Here is an 18,117-nt window from a genome sequence, read left to right on the forward strand (position 1 = left end):
TAGTTCGAGATGACTCCAAGCAACAGTCCATTTCTTAGAGGCCTTTCGATCGTGCACTTCAAGTGAACCAGAGCCACAATACTATGCAGTGACCTTTGACGTGGCACATCAATACACTTCTCAGGATAGGGCGTGATAGTGACTGACAGGGGCAGATAGGGAAACTGCATACGTGATCACTGCAGCTTGTGCCTATCGAGCTGAAGTCGTTGAGACCCGAAGGTTGTATCTATTGTTTATATACTCATCTACGGATTGGAAGGTGATAGTGAAAAGCGCACAGAACAAGAAGAATGTGTATACAACATTACAGATATCCCTGGTGCAAGCGGGGGTCGCACTTCTACGGCGAAGAGAGACCAGATTTCCAAGACATATGCGCGCGTCCTCGTAGATTGTGGGGTGAACAGCTCGGCGGATGCGGTAGAGTATAGACTGCACAGGTCCTGCGCAAAGTTCCCGAGGTCCCAGCTTGCCTTGGTTGTATTGTTGAGCGCGCCAGAAAGGATGCTCCGGGCTGCTTAGGTTGGGATTCTCCAGATGAGCTCAGCTTGCAGTACGGATCCGTAGCTGAGGACTAACTTAGGGCGACGGAGCTGAAAGATCCACTGAATTTACGGAGTCCTTAGGTTACGGTAGATGCAGAGACCCCCTGCAAACCCGCTATCGATAGTGCCCGCGGCTTCCCAAAAGTTCAAAGTTCGCCGCCGCTATATCGGTCTTGTCGCGGAGCTTCAGTCGAGCTGCGACAACTTTCTTCAGTATACCAGGGCTACTCTCGAGGAACATACCTGCCTTTCACGCAACCCACTTGGCCCGACTCGACGGACGTGAGACTCGCCCGACAACCGGCATCGCGAACACAACTGCCAACCCGAATATACACATACCACCCAAAGATACAAAACAAAACCAGCTCCCCAATCTGCGCCAAACACCTCGCCATCGCCCACCATGACGCACCGCGCCGACCCCTCCCGGTTCCTCGACGAGCGGCACTCGGCGCCGCTGTGCCCGAACGGGATGAACCCGGCGACGCTGCTGGAGAAGGCCATGATCGAGCGGGTCATCGACAGCTTCTACTTCAAGGACGCGTGCTTCGGGCTGAACGAAGCCGACGTCGTGGACCGGGTCGTGGCGCACGTCACCTTCGTGGGCGGCACCTACGGGTCCTCGCAGAAGCCCACGCCGTTCCTCTGCCTGCTGTTCAAGCTGCTGCAGCTCGGCCCCGGCGACGATGTCTTGCGCGAGTACCTGGGCTACGGCGGCGACAAGTTCAAGTACCTCAGGGCGCTGGCCGCCTTCTACGTGAGGCTCACGAGGAGGAGCGAGGATGTGTACAAGACGCTCGAGCCCATCCTGGAGGACAAGAGGAAGCTGAGGCGGAAGGGCAACCAGGGGACCACGCTGACGTTTGTCGATCAGTTTGTGGACGATCTGCTCACCAAGGAGAGGGTCTGTGGTACGAGCCTGTGGCAGCTAACGAAGAGGGAGTTGCTCGAGGACCTGGACAAGTTGGAGCCGAGGGTCAGTCCGTTGGGTGATATCGAGGACTTGTTGGAGGAGATGGATGCCGAGGCAGACGCGCAGGCCAACGGAGATGCTGGGAGCGACGAGGGCGAAGTGGAAGAGGTCGACCGTTCAGCTAGATCGCGATCTAGGAGTCGAGAGAGTGACCGCTCTAGGCGACGGTCATACAGTGGCGACAGAGGAGACCTCATGGATGTTGATGATGAGCGGGGCCATGTCAGGGAGTCAAGATCAAGGTCGCCGACCGATGGACCTCGAATCGTGGAATCATTACGGCGAGCATAGCCAGCGGATTGAGGAGTTGGTCAGTTCATCGTGTTTCATTGTACATAGCCGGGCTCTTCTCTCGATACCCACCGGCCAGAGTCTATACATAGAATTACATTCGTTGCAAGTTCAAGCACTATAATGCTTCGCCGTCTCTGAAGATATTTCTCGGCTGATACCGTTTGATACAGCGAGCAACATCGCATCATCCCAGTACTGTCCAATGATCTGTAAGCCACCGAAGTCCAAGCCAGCCTCCTCGGCACAGCTTTCTTTGACAGGAATATCCATGGGTATGCTGATGGCAGGCAGTCCCGCAAGACTTGCTGGCACCGTGAAAACATCGTTCATATAGGAATCCAGTGGCGTCTGCTTAGCCACGTCGTCTAGTTTTGGTGGTGGCGTGGGGGCGGTTGGGCAGATAATAAAGTCTACTTGTGTAGGGCCGAGTTTGTTCTCCAGGCTAATCGACTCGTCCATTTCGCTCAGGTCGAACGGTGCTTCATCATATAACGGATTGGGAAGCTTGAAGACCCGGTCGAAATCCTGCCGCACTAGCTGCCGTACCTTCTGGGCCTGAATGAAATAGTTATCGATGGCTTTGGAACTCAACGTGTATGAACCAAGGAGTATGCGGCGCTTGACTTCGGGTCCGAAACCAGTTCCTCTGGTCTTGGCATATAGAACACCATCCAGGGCATCACTGGTAGCATCTTCGGCTCGTTTGCCATAACGTATCCCGTCGTACTTTGACAGGTTGGATGCAGCCTCAGCCGGGGCGATGACATAATACGCTGCAAGAGCATTCTTGGTGGAAGGCAATGACACGCGAACAACCCGTCCACCCAGCTGTTGGATCTTCTCGGCAGCTTGCATCCAGCCGTGCTTGATTCTGGGGTCGAGCTCCTCGATGTTGTACTCGATCGGGATGCCAAAGGTGAGGCCCTTCAGCCAGTTTCCCGTGTAGGATGCCAGATCCTGTGGGACGCGCCTCCCTTGCGCCGTGCATCTCTCGCGAGTAGCTTTCGACAGAGACGTGGGATCTCTAGGATCGTGCTCGTCACGGAGGGACCTGATGACGGATTGAATCTCGTCGACCGTCCGTGCAATAAAGCCGACCGTGTCCAGCGAGTTCGCATATGGCACAACGCCCCATCTAGATACCATGCCGTACGACGGCTTGAATCCGACCGTGTTCGTATAGGCGGCAGGCATGCGAACAGAGCCGCCTGTGTCCGTGCCAAGCGCGAGATTGGTTGTTCCGGCTCTCACCGCAACAGCACTCCCTCCCGAGCTGCCACCGGCAGATCTTCCCTCGAGTTGCGACACGTTCGACACGGGGCCGTGGGCGGACGCTGTTGAGTGTGTACCCATGCCGAACTCGTCCATGTTCGTCTTTCCCGCGACAGTCAATCCATGGCGCTGCAACTGCTGAACGACCGTCGCAGTAAAGGGAATTTCCTGGGCCGCGAGGATATTCGAAGCGCACGTCGTCGGTAGACCCTGCGTCGCAATATTGTCTTTGACCGCAAGGCGAGCTTTACGATCAAGGGATCGCAGGGTGTCGTCCCCGTGGTGGGCGATGTATGCGTTTCCTGTGTGCAGAGTTCGCCAGTGACTCAACCTGCCACCGCCGAGGGCAGAGGAGATCCCCCGAGGGACCTTGGAGCGGCAATGTTTGACATGTGTTGACATGTAGCCGCAGAAAGTGGTTATAGCTTGGGGAGTGGCGATCTCGAAGTGCTACCTGGACAGCTTGGAAATTATTCTCGACATGCACAGCTCCGGCGGGTAGGCTAACAGGGGGGGTTTGTCAAATTTAGCGGCCCAGTATTGCTATAGATATTCAATGCATACATGTACGTAGAACGCCTGGAGAGCTGTCATACTAGGACCATGGCATGGATTCAGTTAACCTAACCTAGATAGCTAACCTAGGTTACTGTAGTCAGATGATTTAATATTGTATTAGTCTGAACTAGTGGAAGGCCAGTAAGAATTCCTGGTCCTTTTGACGCACCACTTGTAAATCAGTGGTAATGATGGCCTGGAGAATGACATGGCGCTCCAAGAACCCCGAGGACTCCAAGCTCCGACTGCTGGCCGCTGACTCAAGATAACTAACCTAAGCGTTATCGAGCTTATCTGCCTGCAGCTGAGATGACGCAGGTACCCAGCAGCGGAAGCTGGAGATGGCTGCCCGCGCTGTCATTGACACAAACACTTGTGCACACAAATATCAGCATTGCTTTGTTGAAACTAGACCGGCGATTACGAAAGTGCGGCGAGGCGATCGTAATCAACGATCCATAGCCTCTTGCGCTTGCTTCACGCGTGAGCCTCTCCCCCGTGCTCGGCGTGTCATTTCTGTCCCTCAAGCTCCCCAGAGTCAGCTGCCGGCAGTGTAAGCTTCGCTTCACCGTCTGCTGTTTGTTGCGTGTCAGCCGCCCTTTCTGAGCTTCCATTCATACCTGCGAGACCGTTTCTCATCTCCGTACCCGAAGCTCGCATGTCTCCTTGCTCTTCCTAAAGTTTTGGCCTTCACTTCACCCATATAACTCAACATGTTTCGTGAGGCCGCCCTCGTAGCTGCTTCCCTGGCGCAAGTCGCCCGTGGGATGCAGCCTGGTGCTGCAGCGCCCGTCGCCGCGCCCATGAGAGAGTTGGACTGGGGTCAGATCAACTTTCTCCATACGACAGATACCCATGGCTGGCATGGTGGACATTTGCAAGAGTGAGTGTACGGCGACACCATTTGCCTCAAGTGGCCATGCTCACATCTTTGGCAGATCCCAGTACTCCGCTGACTGGGGCGACTATATCTCCTTCGCCGACCATATGCGCAAGAAAGCCGACGAGAAGGGTGTGGATATCATATTAGTCGATACTGGTGACAGAATAGAAGGCAACGGTCTGTACGATGCATCCAGCCCGAAAGGTAAATACACGTCGGATATATACAAAGAGCAAGAGATGGATGTGATATGCACTGGCAATCACGAACTATACATAGCCGATTCAGTGAAGCGCGAACACGAGATCACCGTCCCAAACTACAAGGGATCATACTTGGCCTCGAACCTAGACTATATCGAGCCCCAGACGGGCAACCAAATACCTCAGGCCCAACGCTACCGCAAGTTCACCACCAAGAATCAGGGGCTCACCGTTGTCGCATTCGGATTCCTGTTCAACTTTGACAGGAACGCGAACAATAGTGTTGTACAGGATGTCGAGGATACGATCAAGGAGCAATGGTTCCAGGATGCTATTCGCGAGAAGCCCGATCTCTTCGTCGTCGCTGGCCACGTCGGATTGCGCATGAAGGAGTTCGAGTTGATCTTCAAGGCCCTCAGAAACCAGAACTGGTACACTCCCATTGCATTTTTAGGTGGTCATGCCCATGTTCGCGACTTCCGTAAATTCGACGACAAGTCATATGCCATCGCCAGTGGCCGATATATGGAGACGATCGGATGGATGTCTATCGATGGCATCAATAAGAAGTCAAAGACCGAAGATTCGGCTGCAGCCTCGCCCACTTTCAAGAGACGCTACATTGACAACAACTTGTTTGGTTTGCACTACCATACCGGGCTCAATGACACCACGTTCCCAACTGAGCACGGCCGTAACGTGACCAACTTGATCGCAGACAGTCGCCAGGCCTTGGATCTGGACAAGACTTATGGGTGCGCACCTCAAGACTTATGGATGAGCAGAGCCGTGTACCCCAGCAACGCGAGCGTCTTCACATGGCTCGAGGAGCAGGTTGTGCCAGATATTGCCGTTCGACAGGACAGGAAGGATGTGCCTAGACTTGCAATTACCAATACCGGCATGATTCGCTTTGACATATTCAAGGGTGCCTTTACCACCGACACGACTTACATCGTGTCTCCATTTGTCAGCAAGTGGAACTACATCCCGGATGTACCTTATGAGGCTGCCAAGAAGGTGATTGGGATGCTCAATGGAGGCGGTCCTGTTTTCACTGCTGCTGAAGCGGGTTCTGCTCTCGACACAAGGTGGCTTGTCAGTCCAGAGCAATGGGCGCTGTCCGAGAAGGCAGAACAGATATCTTCTTCCACAGCACAAGCTGGTCCGGTACAAACCACAAACGACGACACCCAAAGACCATTGATGAACAAGGATGGCACTTTGACAGAGCCAAAACTCATCCAGGGATACACGACGAAAGATGACTTTGGCGACGATGGTGACGACACAGTCCATGCGGCCATCAAATTCTATGCCGTGCCCAACTGCATCCAAACTGAAATCAAGTTCCCTGAGGGAGGAGTACCGGAGACAGTGGACCTGGTGTTCGTGGACTATGTCCAGCCCTGGATCATCACTGCATTGAAGTTCAGTGGAGGCGATTATAATACGGACGATGTCACACCATATCGTAACGAGACTGTTACAGAACTTATGTTTGAGTGGATCAAGGAGAACTGGAAGGGAGATTGTTAAATTAATCTTGCGAATTCGTCCTTATATTTTAGGAATGTTTTACGGAGTAATTAGATAGATCGAGACAGCGCAAATCCGTCGAACGAATAGAATTTTGTTCATCCTGTTGCCCTTCTTACGCCAACCTGTCTATATCCCGATCTCACAATATGAAGTGTCGTTGTGGCCCCGTCCGAACCACACTCTCTAGATTTTAGTCTTAATCTTGTTCAGGTTTCCACCGCACAGCCGGAGCGTATGCCCTCGATTGACCTCCCGGCTTACCAGCACCTGGCATTATCGGAACAGAGTTTATTATGTCCATGTCGATTGGATGAGGTGCAGAAAAGGTCATGTGAAAGCCGTGTGCTTGTTGGGTTGACCGGCGTTGGGATATGGTGGCCAGGTCCCTACTTTGTGGTGGGAGAGTATGAGAGGTGTTGAGGCGCAAGTTCATTTTTGACCGAGAGCTGGCGCCACGGGGGAACTGCCGTGTTTTTCGTCATCGCGACCTTCCATATGTGGAATGTTGCCGCGACAACAATCATGGTATATAGCACAATCGAGCATGGTTGAGAGAGACTCGAATCTTTCGTATCAATACTAAGTGCGGTTCACTGGCGCCTCAGCATGACACAGTGAAACTGATGATGTCTTCAGGCTTGAGGAGAAGAAAATCGACGATTAGTTGTGGTATTCTTTGTCATGGTGGTCGTACTCTGCGCGACTATCAATGGCGCCGCCGTCATCTTGGCCAGCAGTAAACAGGTCCTGTATAGGTCATATATCAAGTTTGGACGCAGAACCACTTTAAAAAGATGCTGGCAATCCGTGCTAGTGGTCGTACATATCTCGATCACGCCTCAACACCTTCTGTTATGTCGCCAGAGGTAGCATATATACGTCGGTATTTTTGATCTTCTTTGGTGCCCAAGAGCCTAGAATGCTTTTTCGTGGCGTAATAGTCAACAAATATATGCGTGTATTACATGGGTGGTAGGATAAGCTGAAAGTGATGGTTAAACTGATAAGCATAAATACGTGACAGATTCCTGCCAAGATTCGTGCGACGTCAACTTATGGTCTCCCGGTAAACTCAGCTGCTTCATTCATTGAACCCTCTTAATGGAAACATCCTTTGGTAGGTAGCTACACCTTATTTACAGCGCGCTTGTTGAGATTGTGCGATCCAGTCACCTTGTCCTGACACGGCCGACTGTTTGTGCGTGCCACAACTATTCATGTCCTATATAGTAGGGAGGTCCGTAAGGCGCGATATCGAAATGCATACCCCCCACTTCCAGGCAGCAACATTCCTGTTGACTATATAAATAGACTTCGTCTTTCGCCAAGATTAGCACTATTATAATGTCTTCTCCACCAAGATTAGCCTTTTAGTATAGTGTTCTCGACTCCACTTGCCTGCCAGCTTTCCGCTCCAGAATGGCCAGCTACACAATCACCGGGTGCACCGTCGCCGACGGCGCTGAACTAAGTCGCAACAACATGTCGGCTTTTTGGGAAGACCCGCATTTCATTCTTGCATGGCCGCACAGGACTCTTGATCAGCACATTGCTGAACAAGCCAAGCGCATACCCCTCAACCTGCTAGACGACAATCGCACAATCAAGCGGCACCAGAAGGCGATTGACCTGGAGACTCGCCGTTTGCTGGGCTATGCCCGCTGGAGGATCCCGCCCTCACGTGCTACCAAGGAAGACGGCACGCTGGAGTGGCCGGAGGCCATAGTACCGGCTGTTGGGCCTGAAGAAGAAGCCGAGATACGGCGGGTTGCTGAGGCCGCTGTGTTCGATCCTAACCAGGAATCAGACGAGCTTCTCGTGGAAGTGAATGAGATCCGGAACGAGATTTTGACAAGAAAAGACTATATGCGTACGCATACAATCGAGACCTTCTTTTTTTGGAACGTTGAATGAGGTGTCTGATGCTAATGAGTCCTAGGTCTTGACTACTTGGCTGTGCATCCGGAGAATAAGCGTCAAGGAGTTGCCACTGCATTGATCCAAAGCGGGATGAAAGTAGCTGAAAATTTGGGGCTGGATATCTACATACAAGCCACGAAAGCCGGATTGGGAGCGTACAAGCGATGCGGATTCCGCATCGAAAGGGAGTTGACCCAGGATGATTCCAAGTATGGGGGAACAGGCGAAGTTAGCACATATTTCATGATCTACGAGCAAAAGCTTAGGCCGAACGCCCCGTAGAAGAGATGGACGATGTTGATGGCGGGATTAAGCGTCATATCTTGTCTAGCAGCGTCCGACCGCCGTCGAAGGAACAGGCTTCAAGGGTAATCACTTGAAATTATTACAGAGCAGTGGCTCACAAGACTTAAGGTCTACGCTTACGCGTATCATGGGTAAGAAATTCATGAATGCGGGCTTCATCTTTGGAATTCAAGTTATTGGCATCCCTGCTTTCCTTCCAAAACGTGGTGTCTTGTCGAGAATCTTGACACCTTTTGAGGCCAAGTCTTGGTGTACTAAAATATGTTAAGTAAAAGGTTAAACCAGTTGGCAACGAATGATACTGAAAGATAAGGATAGCAGTGGCAAGTAAACTCACGACACATTTGGTCATAGAACCATACCCTTGAGATCTTCCAGCAGTACGGGATGAACCTTTCTGTCGTCAGGCTTGTTGATACTGCTACTGCTACTTTTGAGTTCGAGTTATCTTCACCTAGGTGAAATAGGGAACATTCAACAATATTTCATGCATAAAGAAATACTTGTTCCTAATACACGAGGTTGAAAGTCTGGGTACTGCTAACTGCGCATTTGAGAAATGCAATATTTGCTATTCATGACCAAGCCGTCAGGATGGCCACGTAGGTGCCACCTTATTTCATGGAAGGGTTCCTAAGAACTTGAGTTGTGTGCCATCAATGTCTACTCCTGTTGAAAATGAAAATTGGGCAACATCTTGCCAATACCTGCTTGTAAGCTCAAAGTATAGTCCCCGAAAGCTGCATCCAAGAGCACATCGACTCCTAGGATACGGAGAAGGGAATAAGGAAGATTTAAAGCTAAAAAAAAAGAGAGAGAGAAAAAGTCAATTTAATCATCATTACAGCGAAGGAGATAGACCAAGTGCTATGGATGATATTCACGGGAATGTAAATAGGCTGCCAACTGGGCTCCACATATGATATGTGGATTGATATCGAGATTTATTAGAACAGATCGAGTATTCTATAACTAGTGACTGGAAAAGTAACAGCGTAGGACAAGCTCATTACAGCTGTGCCAGTGAATATTGGAGTCGATGTAATTATCGCACAATCGGGGAGGTTTTCGTGTATGCTTTAGCTAAAGTTCCGTCAATACTAAAGTTCTCAATACTAGATGCAAAACTCAAGCTATGAGTGAATTAGTTTCCATGCAAGTAGGCAGTGAGTGCATGAAGTGAAGGAAACTACGATACGATTGAGCATCATGCCTGCCCTCTCATAACGGTACCAAAGTTAGTCGACTGGGTAACCGCAGCGAGGCAGTAAGCCTGGACTCTGGAAAGTATGAGCTGAATCAATCCCTTTGAAGACTTGATACTAGATAGAACTTCGACACCCTGGAACCAGGCAGATAACGTAAGACGTGTCCAATTAGAGAACTGTTCAGGACCTGCCCTTTAACAGCTCATTTATGCAACTGTGCTAGGGCTAAGACAGCTCCAGCATCGTTTTTAGCAACACAACCACGAAGTTCAAGGCACGTGTATCAAATATCCATCATCATAAACAGACCTGCCAATAAACTGTTCACACTACACCTTTTGTCAGGAAGCCACCGTGATGGAAGATGATCATCGTGACACAGCATCATGGGTTAGGCCTCAGGAGTTGAGCCTTGCTGCGCGTGATCGACTTGAACGCGCGTCGCGACTACCTAACCTCTATGGACCCGACTACTACGAGAGTCTAATAGCACAATATGAGGAAAAGAACAAAGAGCTTCGTGCTGAAGTTGAGAGTTTGTCTGCCGAAGAGACGCAATTTAACAAATCCAAAATTAGCCACAAGCTGCTAGAAATGGAGGTAAAGAAACTTGAGAAGCATATTCACCTCCAGAACAAAGAAATCATGTCGTCGAAGGAGGACAATAAGAATTTGAGAGTGGCCATGGAGGATATTCGCTCCGTCATTACCAAACAAAAGCATATCAAAGACAGACTTGCGAAAGACCTCGAGGCTAATAAGCTTGAATTAGCCAACACTGCCGACGCCCTCAGCCAGAACATCGAAGTCACGCAGAAGGAGCTTACCGACACCACCAGGTCACTCCGTAATCAACTTGGCAGCAGAGAGAAGGAGCTTCGAGAGACCAGGCAGTCACTCAGCCAGAATCTCGCCAGCAAAGAGAAAGAGCTTTACGAAACTAAGTATGTGTTGGCCCGTGAGACAGAGGCAAAAGAGAACGTAATGCAAGAAGCATTCTCTATGCTTGACGAACTGAGAGAACGTCAACGCAAGATGGAGGACCGGCACGCAAAAGCCAGGAAAGCACTCGATCATCGATTTGGCTCTGTTCTTCATCGTGAAAGGTTGGGCGCCAAGCTCCGCAACGAACGATCCCGACATACCATAGCTGTAAAGACGCTCCAGGCCCAACGAAGTCAATTGCTGGCCAACCACAGCCGGCTCTCTACCCAGCTCAAAGGATCGCACGCACGCTACGACATCGTCATGGTGCGGGTTGAGCAACTCTACAAGCAGATCCACGATCACATCACCACGATTCCTAGATGCGAATTCGAGTTTTCGCCTGGTAACTACCTGCCATAAAACTATTGCCGACAGATGTTGCATGTAGCGGAAAGAAGCACAGCGGAGTGTATTCATTCTAATGAAGGGGATACACTTACTCTTTGAAAAACAAGGAGTACGACCGAACATGTGGCTAAAGAAAGGGCAGATACGTCGGTCGATGCAGTAAGGCCTGCGGTGTGGACCTTGGAGCACCAGCGTGAAGGTATACAAAAACGGAAAAGAGTAACAAAGAGGACCGAGAGTTATTTACAGGTCGCAACGGACTATTCATGTCTACTTCCTCCCAGGTAATAAACAAGGATAAGACATTATGTATACCATACTCGCTGCCAAGTGGATTTATGTTGATAGACAGCTATTCAACAAGATTTGAGGTCGCTGTCTATGTCTATGTCCCAGAAACTATTACGGTGGGTATTCCTCTGTAGATAGCTTCCATAATGAACCTCGAACTAGGTATAATCACCACGTCGAATATTTCGAGTCTCTGTGGCCTTTCGAGTAAGAAAATGTCTCTTAATTTTTAACGTCTTCCACCGACGCTACTGTCCCAGGTAGTATGGAATTTCTTTGAAATGGTGGCAACATCGCGTATGGATCTATTTATCTTTTTCAAAGGTCACCTAGTATGCCGGCATATACATCGCGATGATGGAAATGATTATCAGACAAAACGCGTGCAGCAAACTGCCAGTGGCGTTGTGATCGTAGAGCACTGAAGTATGAAGTTAATTAGACCATGGATGGCGAGGTAAGCATTCAAAGTATGTTCAGAGAGCTAGGCCAGAGTATAGTGTTTCTAGTATTTTCATATCGCTTACATAGCACAGAATATATAGTCCATGGTTTTCACGGGTATACGGTTGTTTAAACTTGCGATTGAACGAAGCTAACTTAACTTGATACGTTTCGCACGGGAGCGCATCGATGAATAGTCTTGCGTCTCCTATTCAATACAGCGAGTGAGACTATAATGATACTAGTAGTAAAGTGTAAACGAAATCAATCATCGGGTGTAACTGATGTGTTACTCCCATTCCCAAGGCGCATCTTGATTCGGGTCATGGTCTTTCATAGCCATCTCGGCCTCGCCACCATGGATTATGCCCCGCTTAGAACGCTTCGCTATGTGTTGCTCATTAAATGTCGATTCACCTCGTTCTTGCTTGATCTTAGAGTCCTTGCTATCGTGAAGCTAAGGCGTGTATTAGAGATCGTACAATATGAATTGGAAATAACAATTAGTTACCTTGTGCTTTTCTTGGACAGAAGTACCAAGCTCCTGCTGCTGATGTACTTTTTTGACAGAAATAGGAACATAGTTTACTCCTTTTGCTATCAGAGCATCTGGTTGAAAGTTAATTCAAGTAATTCGGTTCGTTAGTTGATCAAAACAAATCACCTTTGGAAAGATAACGAAACTCAAAAATTGCGAAGGGTCGCTGGAGAGGATCTTGGTAAACGTCCATGGGGATGTCCTTGGGCTCTTTAGACGGTTCGAGATCCCCGTAATGCACAATGTGCGTGACAGTTTGACCCTTGAGCGCCTCCTCGTTAATGCTATCAGTGACTGATTGAACGTGCCCAAATGGCAACTCAATAGCATTTGTAAATTGCATATGATGAACTGATATTCGCAAAACACCGAGATCTCGGTGTGGATCGATATACGGGTCGTGGGGGTTTGAGGTACTGGCAGCAGGCTTAACTGAAGATTTCAATGGTCAGTACGAATAAAAAACTCTGAAGGAGACAACGTACCTAGTCTGAGAGGGCCAAACTTAAAATGTTGTCTACACCAATTTTTCTCTCCATCCAAAAAGGCTCTGTGTTCACATGAATAATTCCATTCCTTCTCTCGACATTCCTCAGGTTCGTGTGTAAGACCGAACGCATGGTTGTCGTTCTCGAGCTGAAAAGCGATGTGGTGGCTGTGGTGCTGGAAGCTCTGCCGCTTAGTGAAGACCACTTCGAACTCGGCATCAGAAATGGCCTCAACATACTTGACTACATGACGAATCATTCTAGCATCAACGAATCTGTTTTTAGAAGCCAATGCCAACAAACTTTCGACCTGTTCCACATCGTCGTCCCCGTTTAGGTCATCATACTCGGGTAGAGCTGTACCACCCACTTTGACAATCGCTTCGAGCCCCTCGACTCTCTCAATAATTGCCATGGTGTACGTTATTGAGTAGTTTTTGTGATTAAAACACGGAAAAGGACACGTTGATATTCTCAAAGCTCGAATCTGTGAAGTTGTAACGTTGTGAAAGGTGAAAAGTGAAAAGTGAAGCACTAGTAGCAAATCAGTTGACCAAGAATGACTGTGTGCTTTGAGTTCAAGAGAAATAACTCGCTGTTCAAACTTTGCTGGAGAAATCTATTTCTTGTAGTAAAATAACGGACTGTTGATACTATTGAACTTGTGGTATGTACCTGCCGCAAAATGACACCAACTCACGACATGGTAGTCGCGGGTGTGGCAAATAACTTGGTTTCATTAGTTTGATCATTACATCACAAACCAGTGGCATAGCCTAGATTGCGGTGACTGTCACACGCTCTTGCAGCTTCCCTGGTATACCCTCTGCCCTTGCATCCTCAGTCTTTGTCTCATCGCCGAATGCATCACGCCCGCTTGCAAACACCTTATCAAAGTCGAACTCGCCCCATCGGATCTCGGGGTTGAGGCCGGCGAACTTCCACTCGCCATCGACCTTTCGATACCAGTGAGTGTTGGTGCTGTGTGCATGACCCTTGACGGCAACCTTTGTCCTTGTCTCGTCGGTATATCTCTGGTGGGGGACACGGAGCTGGTGCACACCGATGACCTCTGTGTCGCTGATTTTCTCCCACTTTGTGCCTCCGATGAAGTGCTGGGTCATCAGGAGAGGGTCGCCGAGAACGGCCTTGTCTGAGATCATGGCGATGAACTCCTCGGCTGGCATGGCCTCCCATAGCTTGTCGAGGAAAGAGCGATAGTCGATCTGAAAGCATGTCAGTGACTTTTCTTGGTAGCTTGGCCTCCACGTTACCTACCCTCAATGTGGGAGCGATACATTTTCTCAGTCTATCCCAATTCTTGCTGTCGTAGCTATCCGCCCACTCGACAAGACATTTCTGGAGACCCAGGTAGTCTAATAGTATAATGTCAGATTATCATAACGTTACACAGGTGTAGTGAACTTACCGTCGAAAGTAATATTGCCGTTGACCATGGTAATAGTTTGTTTGGGTATTATAGTTGATTGGGTCGATAAGGAATTGACCGAAGAACAAAGACCGGTAGTAATGCTCATATATATTCGCACCTGTTGCGAAGTAGTCTAGTTGAACTTCACGGACCAAGGACGTGTTTCATCGGATCCCCGATAGGGGTCCGCATCCCACCCCACCACCGGCGAACGGCCAGTGTGGGTTCAGCTACGACTGAGCACCGGACATCCCCACGGATCTCAACAAACCGTTGCGCAACGCAAAGCGCCCAAGACGAATTCAAACACTTGGTTACGCGAGGCGATGTTGGTTCGGATTGTACGTCAAGCGCGAAAGCCTGTAGATGTGCCTTGGTCTCACATGCCGCTATAATGTTCATGGCGTTTGAGGACGTCTCTCACAAAGACAATTAGGAAAGAACAATTTGTCAATCACCCACCGTTCAAGCAGAATCATTCATCAGCGTCGACTTTGATGTTTGACGGTGCCAAGAGCGCACACTTTCATCATCTGGCCACAAATTTAAGGACTGCAATTCTGTCGTAGCGCGCTCATTTGTCATAGCTGACGCATATCTCCCGCAGGGAGCTGCTGGAGGGCCCTCAAACCCTTACCGAGATCTATTTTAGCGTGTGTTTTCTAGCTGATGGTCGACCATATTCTGAGCGCGGTGAGTGGTGCATGCGAAAATTTATGGAGGTCATAGTGTTTCATAGTGGACTTGTACTGATTTAATATAGGGGAATCTCAGAAAGGTGCTGTTTTTGGTATGTACTTGAAATGGAGAGGTATAGTATAATACATAACAAAATGAACCACCACAGTCAAAGGGTGACGCAATCACTCGGCAATACATAGTTTAGAGCATAGACTAACGTACCCCACGGGCGAACGGATCACACGGGCGAACGAACCACTTCTTACAACCTCGTACCATAAAGTATAAGTCATCTTCACAACAACGGTAAAAATCAATTCAAATTAATCGTCCTCGTCTGAAGAGGACGATTCTATAACATTTTAACAAGTGCGCGTATTATGTCCGGGCTCTCCGCACCTTTTACAACGTTATGGCTGCGTCTAACCCTCTTCGTACGACTACTACCTTGACGTGATTTACCTTATAATTGCCCGTCTACCTCTTTTTAAGACCGTAAGTTTTCTATAGCTTGTATACTAAGTGACCCTCTATCTTATAATTAGGTATTTTTCGTATAACGGCGTTAACTAAACAGATTATTCGCCTTTCGAAGTATAAGATTCTCACCTTCTAAATAAACGAGCCGGTACATTACTTGCGTTATACCCTTCGCAAATTAGTTTATAGCCGTAAGAGAGCTATTATGGTGTTTTATAATACGATTCCGTACATATTCACTTTAAGATACTACTTCGATTAGGTTGTTCGGGGTCTTTGATTCCCAAATAAGAGGAAGACTAGACGAGGTCCTAAGTATTTTTGGATTATGTTTCGTACGAGGGTAAACCACGCGCGATACGCGTTTAGATCTTCGCAAAGGACCCTTTAACAATCGATCCGTCAGTTAAAACGCGTCCGGAGTTATAGTTGTCGTCGTACGAAGGTTAACGCCTAGTTTACTCCGACGCGTCCCGCGTCGCGTTAGGAAAGAAGTCGGTTCGCCATATCTTCGACACCACTTATTCGAGGAGGAAATGATCGCGAGTCTAGGTTAATTATATATCGTGTAATTACTAGTTCTTCAGAATCGCTTCACTTTCGATTATTCGCGGAGATTTCGCGCCGTGCAATTCTACCGCGTTATCGGCTACGTAAGGTACTATATGATATATCGTACGTCGTAGCGGCGTGTCACAAACTTAATTTTGGGTTCGTACGAAGCGCTTAAAGCGCTAGATTAATTTGGTCTTTATTACAAGTACCGACCATGTTGCGTTATGGTGTTATTGAGGAATAAAGTCAGATGGTACGAAAATGATCAAAAGTGGTTCGTTCGCCCGTGTGATCCGTTCGCCCGTGGGGTACGTTACCACAACCAGACTAATATATGTTCAAAATTATGCGAGTTCGTGGATTCTCGTGTGACACCATGCGCGAGTAGTTATGGTACCTATGTCTACCAAAACTAATACGTCGATTTGAGTACTTCAGAATCTGAACATCTAAAGGTTAATTGCCAGATATCCCCATATGTTATCACGTGGCCCTCACATACACAACCCGAATCACAACGCGGTGGAATGATTTTTAGGTATCAACGAAGACGCGGCAAGTCAACATAGCATTGAGAGTTATTGCGGACTTAGCGAGGGTGTCAAATTTCGAGTGAACGAGCCGAGCACTACGTCGTTTCTACAGGCCCGTGATTACTCAACAATATCATTGCAACCGTACTATTTAAGCGATCTATTCGAAAAGGGGGGCAAGAAAGGAAGCCACAGCACGATGTTAGGATATGGATGTCTCGTCCAATTCTATAATAAGACGAGAGATGAAGGGCATGCCCTTAATCGCGAACAGTAAGAAACCTACAATGTGAATATGATATGTTCGGCAATCAAATCCTGAATTTGCAGTCGACATGATGATTTCCTTATGGAAATCGATGTCGTTTGCTAATGGCTCGAGAGCAAATGATTCCGCTAGCACCCGTAGTCTCGTTTCTGAGATATGGAACCGTCATCCTCTGGATTTAGTCGCAAGCTGCTATCTTTCTCACATATCAGCATCTGGGTTAATAACCCTGACCTTACAGATTAATGGCTATGCACAATCCATGGTGAATTAAGCCGATGCCAACATATCTCAGGAAGGATTTATAGTACAAGCACCCGAAGTCGAGATTTTTGTGCGACCATATAATGGTAGATAGGTGTACACAAACTTTGTAGCAACGTACAATGGCGGGATCATATCATAATTGCCTGCCAAACAATTGCAAGCTCATTGGCAGTCCAATGTCGAGTCTACTCGCATGTATGCGATATACTATCGAGGCTAGGAGTATGGGAACACCCAAGAATCTAGCGGTCATGCCTAAATAAATGGATCGAAAAGCAAGTAGGCAAGCACGATAATAGAAGGCATTTCGGTCACCACCCAGTACATATCATTTCAGACAGTGTTGCGTTTTCTTGGTCCACCGCATATGATGACGAAGACTTCACTAACGATTGAGGCCGTATAGCTTGTTCTTATCGGCAAATCCGTGAGCTCTCGGCCAGGAGTCTGTACAACTTGTTCAGGACGATTAGCTGCCTTGATCGAGATCCGGCGAATTTTGACACCACACAAATTTCTTGATGCACAAATCAGGACGGAAGGTAATTCGCAAGCAGAATTCTGGGTTATGTGCGAATCTCAGTCACGGGGCTTCCGTGATCAGCTTGAAGTCGTTGTCTCATTTCTGATAAAACATCAACCAATATACCAGACTATGCCGTAATCTTCTCCATTTGAACGATGGTCTCCCTTCAGGGATCAATTTCGGCGAACTTCACTCCCTTTCTGAGGCTGTAAACAAGGTTTCTCAATTGTGCTGATAATCTTCCTCGTATGAACCTAAATTTACAGTGGAATGCATATCCAAAAGTTGCAACATTTTCAACACCTTGCGGAATCTCTTTTAGCTCACAGACTTATTTCATTTACATTCAGGAGACATGTGTGAGCAGTGTGGTTGTCGTGATTGATTACATCCTTGCCAACATCAAGTTTGAGCAAAGCCGCAATGACTTTACGGTTATAGATATGACCTCAAGACATGCCCAGTTCTCAATATCTCTTTAAATACAAAGACTATCTCAAAGTTAAAGTGCTTATTAATTTCGGTCAGTAATTGCTACATACTCAATACTTGAAAATCTTAGCATGCTG

The 18,117-nt window shown here is 48.2% G+C and overlaps 7 protein-coding genes across 7 annotated transcripts; 4 read left to right on the forward strand and 3 right to left on the reverse strand.

Moving 5' to 3' along the window:
• Window positions 1-960: 960 nt before the first annotated feature.
• BKA67DRAFT_497739 (PRP38 family-domain-containing protein) lies at window positions 961-1,701 on the forward strand (the record flags this gene model as incomplete). Its single annotated transcript, XM_046097054.1, has 1 exon — window positions 961-1,701. A coding segment is annotated over one exon (741 nt), but the record flags the coding sequence as incomplete, so codon positions are not given.
• Window positions 1,702-1,926: 225 nt separating this feature from the next.
• On the reverse strand, window positions 1,927-3,482 carry BKA67DRAFT_593609 (amidase signature domain-containing protein; the record flags this gene model as incomplete). The annotated part of the gene is made up of 2 exons (XM_046104960.1): window positions 1,927-3,335; window positions 3,422-3,482. 2 exons carry the CDS (start codon window positions 3,480-3,482, stop codon window positions 1,927-1,929), a joined length of 1,470 nt encoding a protein of 489 aa, XP_045956200.1.
• Window positions 3,483-4,361: 879 nt separating this feature from the next.
• BKA67DRAFT_520687 (calcineurin-like phosphoesterase) lies at window positions 4,362-6,273 on the forward strand (the record flags this gene model as incomplete). Its single annotated transcript, XM_046098206.1, has 2 exons — window positions 4,362-4,531; window positions 4,587-6,273. The coding sequence occupies 2 exons, from the start codon at window positions 4,362-4,364 to the stop codon at window positions 6,271-6,273; spliced, it is 1,857 nt and encodes a 618-aa protein (XP_045956201.1).
• Window positions 6,274-7,373: 1,100 nt separating this feature from the next.
• On the forward strand, window positions 7,374-8,971 carry BKA67DRAFT_572422 (uncharacterized protein). Its single transcript, XM_046103279.1, has 2 exons — window positions 7,374-8,146; window positions 8,216-8,971. Exons 1-2 carry the CDS (start codon window positions 7,696-7,698, stop codon window positions 8,476-8,478), a joined length of 714 nt encoding a protein of 237 aa, XP_045956202.1. The 5' UTR covers window positions 7,374-7,695; the 3' UTR covers window positions 8,479-8,971.
• A 1,096-nt stretch (window positions 8,972-10,067) lies between these two features.
• Window positions 10,068-11,057, forward strand: BKA67DRAFT_660704 (uncharacterized protein; the record flags this gene model as incomplete). The annotated part of the gene is made up of 1 exon (XM_046107670.1): window positions 10,068-11,057. One exon carries the CDS (start codon window positions 10,068-10,070, stop codon window positions 11,055-11,057), a length of 990 nt encoding a protein of 329 aa, XP_045956203.1.
• Window positions 11,058-12,004: 947 nt separating this feature from the next.
• On the reverse strand, window positions 12,005-13,345 carry BKA67DRAFT_341974 (uncharacterized protein). Its single transcript, XM_046096306.1, has 2 exons — window positions 12,804-13,345; window positions 12,005-12,750 (listed from the first exon to the last, which is right to left on the reverse strand). The coding sequence occupies exons 1-2, from the start codon at window positions 13,219-13,221 to the stop codon at window positions 12,431-12,433; spliced, it is 738 nt and encodes a 245-aa protein (XP_045956204.1). The 5' UTR covers window positions 13,222-13,345; the 3' UTR covers window positions 12,005-12,430.
• Window positions 13,346-13,582: 237 nt separating this feature from the next.
• BKA67DRAFT_593612 (Scytalone dehydratase) lies at window positions 13,583-14,263 on the reverse strand (the record flags this gene model as incomplete). Its single annotated transcript, XM_046104961.1, has 3 exons — window positions 13,583-14,032; window positions 14,085-14,182; window positions 14,236-14,263. 3 exons carry the CDS (start codon window positions 14,261-14,263, stop codon window positions 13,583-13,585), a joined length of 576 nt encoding a protein of 191 aa, XP_045956205.1.
• Window positions 14,264-18,117: the final 3,854 nt, after the last annotated feature.

The sequence above is a fragment of the Truncatella angustata genome (assembly GCF_020726525.1).
Source record: "Truncatella angustata strain MPI-SDFR-AT-0073 chromosome Unknown BKA67scaffold_6, whole genome shotgun sequence".
Taxonomy (NCBI): domain Eukaryota; kingdom Fungi; phylum Ascomycota; class Sordariomycetes; order Amphisphaeriales; family Sporocadaceae; genus Truncatella; species Truncatella angustata.

Bases quoted from the DNA above. Each gene is read 5' to 3' on its own strand.
- BKA67DRAFT_572422 (XM_046103279.1), top strand. From the start codon at position 7,696: ATGGCCAGCTACACAATCACCGGGTGCACCGTCGCCGACGGCGCTGAA. The intron at 8,147-8,215 runs GTACGCATACAA...AATGAGTCCTAG, and splicing joins GACAAGAAAAGACTATATGC to GTCTTGACTACTTGGCTGTG.
- BKA67DRAFT_341974 (XM_046096306.1), bottom strand. From the start codon at position 13,221: ATGGCAATTATTGAGAGAGTCGAGGGGCTCGAAGCGATTGTCAAAGTG. The intron at 12,751-12,803 runs GTACGTTGTCTC...TGAAATCTTCAG, and splicing joins GTTTGGCCCTCTCAGACTAG to TTAAGCCTGCTGCCAGTACC.